Consider the following 11,902-nt stretch of genomic DNA (forward strand, 5'->3'; position numbering starts at 1 on the left):
TTATGAAATAAAAAAACTAAAGAAAATGTATATAAAAAAAAATTTGTAAAAAAAAAAAAAGTAGTTTGCGATTGACATGTGAGGTCCCCAAAATCTAATTCAGAATTAAAATAAAAAAAAAATTAAATACAATAAAATAAAAACACAACCTAAAACAGCCGCAGAGGTTAAAAGAACAGATAAATCACATAGAAGGCGAGAAAGACAGCAAGGAGAATTGAACAACAGAGTTAACTAGTAAGGGAGTGGTGTTTTTGTTTTTAATGACATATGATATTGGACTTAGAAAGATTTTAGAAATACTCTAATGCTAGGCAACTTTTAGGAGAAGTAATGTGGTACATGGCCTGGTAAAGCAGGAATACTGGCATTGGCAGGCTGTCTGGTTTGACCTCTCCCAGTCTCAGTTTGGCACTACAATGAAAACACAACGGCTGAGTCTTAGAACTGTCCAAACATGTTTGATATTTGAATACTGAGGAACGGGGGGTTGTGGGTAACTGCTGTGTCATACTGACTTAATCTTTCTGTTTTGTCATCACACAGCAACTTTGAGTACTCTAGTACCATTCTAGATAAGAGGAAGGCAACCAAAGAGCAGGAATATATATATAACTGTGTACATCCAGAAAAAAAATTAGTTCTGGTTTAGACAGGAAAAAGAATGGAAAAAGGCAGGATGAAAAAGAGGCAAAGTTGGACAAAGAGGACAAAAATGTGGGATTTTAGGGGAGCTTTCTATCTGAAGTGCGTGTCAGACTGGCCACTTGGTCCCACCGAATTCCCTTTCACATATTAGTGACACCCTGAGCTTTCTGTGTATCATTTTACAAATAAAGGCTTTGTGTGATTCAGCGTAAATACATCTTTAAAAAGTTAAACCATTCTGATATAATTCTGAAAGTGGACTGATTCCTGTTTAAAATTAATTTAATGCATAAACGCATATAAAACTCTTAACTGTAGCGAAGAGGAAAAGTGAAAGGAGAGGCAACCGGAAAAAGGTTGCTCTATGCTGTATAGAGCCCAGTGTCTTTTCTTTACTATGAGGATCCCTGTCAGTCGGCACACATCTAACATAGCACCCGTGGCTTAAAAATGAACTAGAATGGTGCGTCATACATCATTTTGGGTCTGAACAGCAGTTTAACACAAAAAAGGTGCATCATTTAACCAGGCCTGAAAACCGAAACCAGTTCATGCCGAATACTCTCTCAGCTGGTGGGCATGACAAGAATAGCAAAACTTTAAAAGGGCAAGTTTTGGCCATCAATAAACTCTCCCTGTTCACTACACAATATTTACAATCATTACAAAATGAAAACAACAACAAAAACAAGCAGAAAACAAATTAGCAATAAGGTTACGCTACCGTCAGCAGTCTTGAGGGAGACTAAGTTACTGATAAAAATAATGTTTAGAATCTTATTTTAAAGGCTATTTACAGGTTAATTACTATAATGGCTTCATTTAAATTTCCCAGTGTTCCAGTTTTCCTGTTGGAGCTTCTGTGTAGAAGTCTTAACGCAGTTTCTGGATCATCAGAGATGATGATGATATCTTTCCTTTATGCATCATCAGACGACTTCAGCAGTTCTAGAAAAGCACCAACAGCTCCAAAGTATCCCTGAATCGCACATACACACGTTTAAGTGTACATATAAACATACATGTTTTCATTAAACTACCACTGTAGAAGATAAATTATTCTGAGAATTTTCACTGTTATACACTACTTCAAAAATTTGGTTCCAGTATTTCTTTTTCTCCAACATTAATAATAATGTGATATCTGTAATATCAGAATCATACTGAGAACTAGAGTAATGACTACTGAAAATTCAGCTTTGCCATAACACAAATAAATGTCATTTTAAAATACATTCACATAGAAAAGTTGTTTTAAATTGTAATAGTATTTCATGATATTACTGTTTTCAATATATTTAAGATTAAAAAATGCAGCCTGGGTGTGCATAAGAAACTTTGTGGTATGTTTTAAATAAAAAACATTAACATATTTCACAGACCTCAGTCTTTTTAAATATAGTGTACTTCATTTTGAGAAAATAAATCCAACAGATTAAAAATAAATTATTAAAACAGAGAGATAATTACCTCATGTTCCAGGAAAAGGGCCCTCAGCTGGCCCTTGGACCAGAAGTCCATAGCATAGGCAAGAAGCTTGGTCGACACAGTGTTTATACGTAGAAAGTTCCCCACAAACACAACCCGTTCGATTTTCTACAGGACAAAACAGAAACATCGCTCAGCATGACTAGGCCCGGATAGAATGCATGCATGTTTTTCACATTTTCTGCACTCATTTTGATATAAAATGTACAGAATCCAGAATCCTCTAAATTAGGTTGTTTCCTGTAGCACCAGCAGGGGGAGTCCCGGCACAAGCTATTTGTTTTATGGACTTTTTATAGGAGGTGCTCAAATTGGTGTTTTTGATAAAAGTAAAAGCACTATGCACTTCATAGATAGTAGCTAATGTGATAAAATCATGTATTCCCTGCATATTGTTGGGAGTTTCTGTTCTGATGATGTTCTGTACACCCTGAAAGCCCTGTACAATGCTGCTTGATCACCAGGCTACAAGGCAACACTGTAGAGAAGCCCAGAGTGGCCAGACAGATGCTCACAGCTGCTGCTGACTGCACACACACACACACACACACACACACACACACCTCATTAACTGCACACATGCGTGCGATGGAGCCAATGTTATTTGTAATTGTGACGAGCGTGGCTCGGGCCAAGTCCTCTTTGGAAATACTCTCCCTCTTCTCTTTGCTCATCATGTGTCCAAAGCTATAATAAAAAAACAAGAAACATATCCACTTATCAGACACTCAGAAGAAGCTGCATTCCTGTTGCATAATAACATAAAGCTGGATAATGCAAAAGTCCTATGGGACTCCCAATAATTTAATGTACAATTACTATAGACTATGCATCTATGATAAAAAAAAAAAATAACCAGTAAAATAAATATAGATTTAAATGTATAAATAATTTTATAGGTACACAAATAATGATTTATAAGGTTATAAATGTCTCTAGTTTCCTGATTTAATTAATTAAATGCATCTGTGCTGAATAAAAGTATTAATTTATTTAAAAAAAAAAAAGGGAAAAAGCAAATGATGGCAAACTTTTAAACAGCAGTGTAAATTCAAATAGCCATGTAAAGGAATTGGGATCTCATGTGTTTGTGTCACATGAAACAGATAAGCCTACACGCAAGACCCCATAAATACAGCTCAGAAGCATCGCATTTCATTTGTGGATCTTTGTCATCTGACACCACGCACACAAACACTGAGTGTCTTTTGTACCTTGAAGCCACCGCAGACCCTTGTAGGCCGAAGCGCTGGTAGTCACCTCCATAGATGTCCTTCACCAGTTTGTCCACGTTGGTGCTGTCCCCTTTGCTGGCCATTTCAAGGGCCTCTTCAAATGTCTCACAACCCGTCAACAGGCAGCAGAGTCCCAAAAACGTCCCTCCACCAAGACTAAAAAGAGCACAAAAAAAATAAAAAAATAAAAACATGGTTACAGGCCAAATCTGAAATGCACAAGTGCATTTATAAATGCATACAATTTGACCTTGTGACAACAATTTAAACTATGTGCCTATGGCCAAGGTTTCAAACAGGCCAGCTTACAAAAGGAGACAAGTAACAAGTGTTGTGGTAACTGCAACACAAAGCAAAGTCTACATCATACCTTATATCACACATACACGACCAAAAATTTAGAATAATTAAGATTTTATGTTTTTGAAAATAGTCTCTTATTCTCACCAATGATGCATTTATTTGATTTAAATAAATTGATTAAAAATACAGAAAAATAGTAATATTGTGAAATATTGCCATTTTAAAATGATTGTTTTCTATTTTTATATATTTTAAAATGCAATTTATTCCTGAATTTTCAGCAGCTTTTAGTCTTCAGTGTCACATGCTCCTTCAGAAATCATTCTATAAGCTTATTTGATGCTCAAGATACAAGTCTTATTATCAATATTTTAAACAGCTGTGTTTAAAATATTAACTAAAATGAAAACTAAAATGAGAAGCTATTAACTAAAATGAAAACGTTTGGGGTAAGAAAGTATTTTTATTCAGCAAGGACGTATTAAGTTACAATAAAGATCAAAAGTTTCAATAAAGACATTTACAAAAGTAAAAAAAAATTAAATAAAAATCACATTTCAAATAAAAGCTGTTGTTTGGGGGGGGGGCGGTATTTGTTATCAAAGCAGCAAAAGCTGTTTTAAATATTGATGATAAGACACTGAAGACAGTGCTGTCAAAGGATTAAATTACATTTTAAAATATATTTAAATGGAAAAAATAGTTTAAAAACTTACTTTGACTTGTAACAATTTTCCACACTACTACTTATTGTACAGTATTTTAATCCAACAAATGCAGTTTTGGTGAGCATATAAACATTAAATCATTTGAATTAAAATCATCAAACCTTTGACATGTTGTGTAAATGAATAAGGTAGAAATGACTAAACTGAACAGGATCAAATTGACAGGAAAACACACACAGAGGTTTGTCAAATTTGAGTAATAGCTCCTGATCCTCCTGCAAGTGGGACAGATTTGCACAAAAGCTTTAACTACTGCTGACAAATCTCCTCCCATCTGTCAATCACGACAGAACGGCTGTTCCATTCTGGCACAACCACATTTAAAACGCTCATCTGTTAACTGACAGTGAACTTCACAACCTATTCTGTTGTCAGTCACATCTGAAGATGACTCAATCTCATGTTTCAAAGGGAAAAATAAACACGGCAGGAGGTGATTGTGTTCTTGTGCTTCTAACAGGCTTTTGATTCTATGTCCATGATTGATGAGGAAACAATCAAGTTCATGTGGTTACCAAACGGCAAATGTAAACTCATATTTCATGCTGGAGAGGGACATTTTAAGATAAAAGCTCCATGGTGTGGATGGATCAAAACAAAAATTGCTCATAGAGAATACAGAATAAGCTATATTTTTTTGAATAAATGTAAATTACAACCAGTATTTTGTATTTTTTTTAATGCAGTTATCAATAATAAAACATCCCTATGTGAATTTCTTTTGGAAACAAATGGATGAAACCAAAATACTAATTTTATCACACACTGTAGTTATTGAGAGTGTAATGCACTCGAAATTGCTTTAGAATCTGCCAAATAAATTGTAATTGTTAATAAACTTTATTGTCTGGCAAGTCTGGCCATGTTACTGACACTCCTATTTGTAGGTTTCTTCTATATGGTGCAAAGTGCTCAGCTGTGCTGACCTGGAGCCCGTCACTCTTTTGTAATCATCTTTTGCATAGACTGCCAGAATGCTGACGCCCGAGCCAATGTTGACCAGCAACATGGGAAAAAGGTTGTCAAGACAACAGGGTCTCTTGATGCAGTTCTGTGTGTCGGAGGGGTTCTCAAAGTAATAGCACTCAGGATGACCGTTAAAACCGACCGAGTCAATGTACAGCAGCCCCTGGATTAGGCAATCAAGCTCATCCAACTTCAGCAGCTCAAGGTCTGCCATCTACAAAGAAAAAAAAGAAAGATTCATGACTACTCATTGCTCTGAAATGTACACGTTTCATTCCCTTAAACATATATCCAGATTTTTTCTTGAACATACTTTTATTAATGAAAAAACTGCATAGCCTTTCCATTGAGCAGTTTGGACTTTATTACCAAAACAAGACCTATTTTTTACAGGTCAGTTTAAAAGTAATACTGTGTCCTAAACACAATAAAAAAGCAATAAATTTAAATCCGTCTTGAATAAAAAATGAATTAAATAAATAAATAAAAACAAAATGGAATAATAAACCTATGTATACATATAAACTTACGTATGTATAGAAACATTTTGAATGTTATAATTTCACATTATTTCTGTTTTTACTGTTTTTGGATTGAGTAAATGCAGCCTTGCGGAGCATAAGAGACTGCTTATATCAAAGGCTTAAAAATATATATATTAAAAATAAAAAGACTTTTGAACAGTAGGCTATTTAATTCTAAATAAATAAAAAAAAAAGAGTATAGTATTTAATATTTATTTATATGCACAGACACACATACTTCTCATTGGTCCAAAATACTACTCCACACCGCTGTTTATTAACCATTTGATTTTACTGTCAGTTCAGTTTGAATGCCATGCTGTGGTAAATCTCCTTACCGTTCTGAAATCATTCTCAAACTTGTATGCCCCGCCACCCGTGGCACACAGTGTGGTATGCAGGCTGGAGAAGTGCTTATCTCTGCCCATCTGGATGAATCTGTGCATGGCAGCGGTGGGGAAGCGGATAAAGTGCAGGTTCCCTGTGCGACCGCAGATTGTCAGGTTGCGTAGCTCCAGGTGTACATCACGGACACCAGTTTTGCCATAGGCTGTGTTGGAGGTGAGGTACCTGCGTATGCTCTTCAGATTCTCCACCTCCTCCTGCTCCTCTTCTGCAGTGATGTCTTTTGGCTCGAAGTAAACAAGCTTTACTAAACTACCGCCGATATCCATTCCAAACCATGGAAAGGCTAGAAAGAGATAAAGAGACTGATCAACATGATTGCATAAGTTGTGTACCAAAGATAAGACAGTAGATAAACTGAACTGGCAAATAAACTAAAGAACCCTCACGTACACAATAAGTAATGAAAGGTGGGTTAAAACATAAGAAAAACAACCTGACCATATTTTCGCAGTAGGTAAACAACCGTTCAAAATATTTTTTTCTTACAAATAATTATGCTCTATCCTAAAAAAAGCACCATGGCTTCCACAACATTGATAAATATATATGTGTGTGTGTGTGTGTGTGTATATATTATATATATTAGTGGTGGGCCATTATCGGCGTTAACGTGCTGCGTTAACGCGAGACTCTTATCGGGCGATAAAAAAAAAATATCGCCGTTAATCTATTCTTAAAGTTGGGTTGGGAGCTGGGTCTAGGCGAGCTATGATGAGTTTCACCTTGATATTTTATATAACCGACTGGCTGAGGTCAGCCTAAAAAGATGCTCAGAAAAGTTGACAGGCCACTCCTGCACATCGTCACGAAAGCTAATATTTTTCACATGTTTCTACGCCTTACCGCTTGTCGATTTAAACAATAAAGCATCCAAACACAAGGCGCGGAAAAGCTGAACAGAGTAGCTGGTTACTCGCGCGCTGTGTTTGGTGCAGAGAGAGAGAGAGAGAGCCGCGTATCACGGACAGCGACACTGAACCGAGCGAAAGGCGTCTCAAAACACTTGAACATCGAATTTGCTTATTTTTGCTCTTGTGCCGACAAATACATACAAAATATGTCAAAATATCCACCTTGGAAATTATGCTCGAAAAAACTGTCAATTATTTCTTAAGTGAAAGTAAACAGTTGAGGGAAAAAAATGGGATGTGTATTATATTGGATGCGTTCATCGTCTCTTAAAGTGACCGCGCCTAATTTAGCTACTGGCTGCTGTAATGTTAATCCAAGAAAATGAAAATGAAAATTACTCACTGCTCTTGACTGAATTACTTTGTAGTTTTAACAGTCTAACCAAAAATTATTCAGACACCAGGTATAATTTTTGATATATATAGCAAAACTGTAATAATGTGAGACATTTTGAAGGTTTCTGAATAAATGTAGGTTTGATTGTATATTTCATTTTTACATTGAAGACTATCCAGTGCTATTTTACATTTAATTATTTGGTTTCTGTACCTTGACACCTACAAACTTGAAAAAAACTTAAACATTGGTGTGAAACAGGCGTAATGTTGTTTGCACCTTGTGCAATGTGGAATTGGTTTACAGCTTTTTCAAGCGCTCTGTGATGCATTTTGGAAACAGGAGATGAGCCCTTTTCTAATGTACCACCTAGCTTGATAAACCCCTTCTCAAAGACTTACTGTTTGTCAATTTTATTTGGGTAACACACATATTCTGAATGCCTTCGGTAGAATTCGAATGAGCCATTTTAATCTAGATTAATCTAAAAAAATCTTATCGACCCCAAATTTGTAAAAGCAAGTTCGCTAATTCAAACATTGCAAGCAGGTCGGCTAAAGAGAAGCGGAGACTTGCTTGCCCCAAGCAACACTGCAGCATCTGATGAAGAGTCAGGCAGTTACCATGGAGACAGCCATGAGGCTGCAAATGGCTGCTCTAGGATGCTTAGCAGGTGAGAAACAGACTTATAAGCAGCAGGGGGAAAGTCTTATATAATCATTGGTAATCATTACTGATGTGACTCTTACATCAGACATTCACTGGACTGACCCCAGTGAAAACTGGAAGAATCAGGGCAGGTCAGGGACACAGATCTGAACTCGAATAGCCTTGTACACCCAGATCAATCTGACCTTCCAGGTATAAAACACTAAGCTGGTGCTGCACAGGTGACTTGTCTGCAACAGAAAGCTCTCTGCTACAACATCATCTCAAATGACCCTCACACTTCTATCCCCCTCTAATATAGATGTTGGTGAATGCTGGGAGGCTCATTCTGGACATCGCTCTCATTTCAGAGAATGCAAATCAAGTGGACGAGAGCCCATCTAAATGAATATGCATGTGCTTTGCTTCCAAAGTTTTAAAAAACACAGGGGTAATTAATGTTATCTGAAGTGAAAAATGCAGAAGAACATCCCAGCCAGGAATGAAACAATGTTGCCTCTTCACTGACATGAATGACCTGAGCCAGAAGCAGCAGGTGAACAGGGGGTGTGACAGTGGTCTGACATAATGACATCAAACAGCCCATGTGGGTGAAAGGTCTGTTTACTTCCCCCAGTTAACCGAGGCATGAAGAGGGAGAGAGACGGAGAGAGAGAGAAAATTGGCAGGCATGGTGTCCATGTGAGGGGCTGGGAAAGGCAAAGAAGTGGCGAGAGAGAATGTGACCAACGAGAAAGAGAGGGGCTGACAGAGAGAAACTGGCAGGCAAGTGAGTGTCCATGTGAAAGAGAAGCGGATTGTGCAAAAGAGCAAGAATGAAGACCACTGAGCCTGAATCACCCATCAAACTAGAACAGAGGAAACATTGCCATCACTAAATTCAACATTAATGTCACACCTACAATCACTCTGTATTACCTACTTCAAAAGCAGTCAAAATATTAATATACATACATTTAAACACAATAATCTAATCTAATATAATAATAGTTTTTTTATATTCACAAATATTTAATGCCAGTCTGCTTTGTGTGCTTGTGGTGTGTGAAACATAAGAACTAAAACCTGGGAAAGGCCAAAACTTTGCACTTAACTACTCAACATCCTGCTGTTTTGATAAAATAACAATTTAAACTTCCTTTTCCATGTTTTTACTATCCTTATTTCCCTCCTTCTTCTAGCTGGTGCTATTCTGGACAATGTTTTAAAAACAGTACTTCTTGTGTTATTGCCTCCTTATAATAAATCGCTTCTTGGATTTTTCATTTGTCATTTTGGACAAAGGTGTCTGCTAAATGAATAAATGCAAACGATCAGGTCATACAAGTCTTTCACACTACAGAGATAAAAATATCTTTGAAAAAATCTAAGGTTGATACACTACTCTAAAATATTGCTTATGTGGTGGTAAGAATACATTCCAACACTATGACCATGGGTTGAGCATAGATAAAATAACAATAAAAAATGCTGCAACAAAAGTGTTACCACACACACAAAACAGAGCTGGAGCAGAGGAATGTTGACAAGCTGGCCTGGCATGCAGTCTGACACAACTAAAGACTCACTCAACTGTGTGAACTCTATATTAAGCTTTCATTTTTCTGCTGCTGTTACCTTTGGCAACACAAAGTAAACCTGACATCAAGACACTTTGTCTTACAACATTTCTGCGCTTTAGTAAATACCAAAGAAAAAATCTAATCCATTTACAGTGTCACCAGAGGATGTTGCAAAGAAATAAAATTACTATCAGAGAAATTTCAGAGAAAGTGGATGTTTTACAACATCACACAAGAACGAGGTGTCTTACCTGGCTTACTTGAACACTTCAACTTCATCTTACTGGTAATCCTAATATATTCAGGTGCAAACAAAAAAAAGCCCAAACAGCAGGAGAGCACACAGGCAGAGCACAATTAATAGTCTAGTTTGGCTTGTAATGCATTATAACTACACTGTAAAAAGCTGAATTCTCAGAGTCGCTTTGCAAAAGTGAGTAAAAGCGGAAAATGATGCATAGTGGAGGGTGGGGGCGTTTCTGTCTAGCCCTTTAAACCGGCCACGCGAAGACAAAACTCATGCGCTGATTGGTCGAAACGCATCGAGCCTTTCCATCAGCAGCGGTTTCAGCACACCTCCTGACTTCACAACGACCAATCAGAGAGCGAGAAGAACAGTCTCACAGGTTTCTTCAAAACAAAACACACTCCTCGGAACACGAGACAGACACGGCACTGAAAAGACGACAGTATGTAGCTTGGGAATGCATTTTTAAGCCAGAAGTTATTAATTTTTATATACGTTTGAGAAGCGTTAAAAACTGTAATGTCATCATTTGCTGATACGAACGGAACGCCACATTAAACCAATCTGACAAGGGTATACTACTGAATCTACAGCGTAAAACATACGAAACCGGTGTAGACCTATTTTCGAAACAATGACTCTTAAGAGTCGGTGGTGAATCACAAACATATATTGTGCTTCCAATGTAGTCCAATTCCCGGACAAATGACTCTATTGAATCGATTATTTATAGTGAAACAAAACAAAATACTTCGGAATCAGTCAAGAGTTACTGATTTATCGGGCTAAATGAACCGGAGATTAAGTTACAGTATTTTATCTAAAAATGTGTCAGCTCCTTTTGTATGGACTTTATAAACCTAACGTTACGTGTTCTCTGGAATTTTGTTACCTCACAATTTTGGCAACATTAGATTAAATGAACATTTCAGTTCTTTTTTTTCTTCTCGAAAGTACTTAATTAAAAAAAAAATCGATAAATTCCTTAAGATTCTGAACCCATACTTTGGACTCAAAAATCGTTATTACGTTACCTGAGGTCGATACATCTGTAACATTACAAGAAGTGAATTCGCACATACATTTTTCCAATGCCAGTTACTGTCCCATTATTAAGGGTAACTAATATATTGTACCATTACACTGGCTAAATTAATTTTAACCCTAAAAAAAACGGCCATAAACCATTACTCAATGTGTTAAACATTGACACGGACACGTCCTTACCAGTGTATCTTTTGGGATAACTGCATATCAGACTCTGCTGAAATCATATACGTACAAATATTATCTGCTGAGCTCTGGTGTCTGATTATAAACTTACGAGGTCTGTTTTTCCTCACTGACTCGATTCGCATCCGCAGCCGACACCTCTTGGGCGGGGACCCGTTGGTTTGAGGGTCGTGGTGAAGATGGTGGAGATTATCCTCCGTCGGACTGAACGGGCTGCAGCTCCCGTTGCTCAGCTGTCGCCGGAGTGGCCTGTGCATGCCGTTTGTGCAGCAAGGACCCGATCCTTTCTGATCCATCACTGATTTGGCCTTATCCATATTTCAATGCACAGAAAAAGCCTACAGCGCACGGCTCCAGAAATAAGGTTTGAGGCGAGCCTCAAAGCACATACACGCGCTGGATGTGTCGCGCTCTTGAGATAAGACAAGGCTCGTGGCTAATGAACTATGCCAAATGCACGGATTTTTATCTAAAAACAGCCGCAGCGATGATAAAATCGCGTGTTTACGAGTGTCGAATCGTAAACGATGAGCGCAAAACACTAACACAGGCTGTGATCGAGGTCACTTTCGGTCATATTTCCACTCTCCAGTCCTGGCGCTGCGGCAGCCACCCCGTCAAACACCCGGCTCGTGACGTCACC

General features: G+C 37.5%; 1 protein-coding gene across 2 annotated transcripts; it reads right to left on the reverse strand.

Annotated features, from left to right (window-relative positions):
* Positions 1-122: 122 nt before the first annotated feature.
* On the reverse strand, positions 123-11,902 carry pank1a (pantothenate kinase 1a). Of its 2 annotated transcripts, none has more exons than XM_026286240.1 (7): positions 11,351-11,902; positions 6,231-6,583; positions 5,329-5,582; positions 3,351-3,527; positions 2,700-2,823; positions 2,119-2,244; positions 123-1,627 (listed from the first exon to the last, which is right to left on the reverse strand). In XM_026286240.1, exons 1-7 carry the CDS (start codon positions 11,574-11,576, stop codon positions 1,568-1,570), a joined length of 1,320 nt encoding a protein of 439 aa, XP_026142025.1. In that variant the 5' UTR covers positions 11,577-11,902; the 3' UTR covers positions 123-1,567. The 2 variants fall into 2 exon arrangements, with proteins under 2 accessions (XP_026142025.1, XP_026142026.1); XM_026286241.1 differs by lacking the exon at positions 11,351-11,902 and adding an exon at positions 10,031-10,260.

This window comes from Carassius auratus, chromosome 17 (genome assembly GCF_003368295.1).
Source record: "Carassius auratus strain Wakin chromosome 17, ASM336829v1, whole genome shotgun sequence".
Taxonomy (NCBI): domain Eukaryota; kingdom Metazoa; phylum Chordata; class Actinopteri; order Cypriniformes; family Cyprinidae; genus Carassius; species Carassius auratus.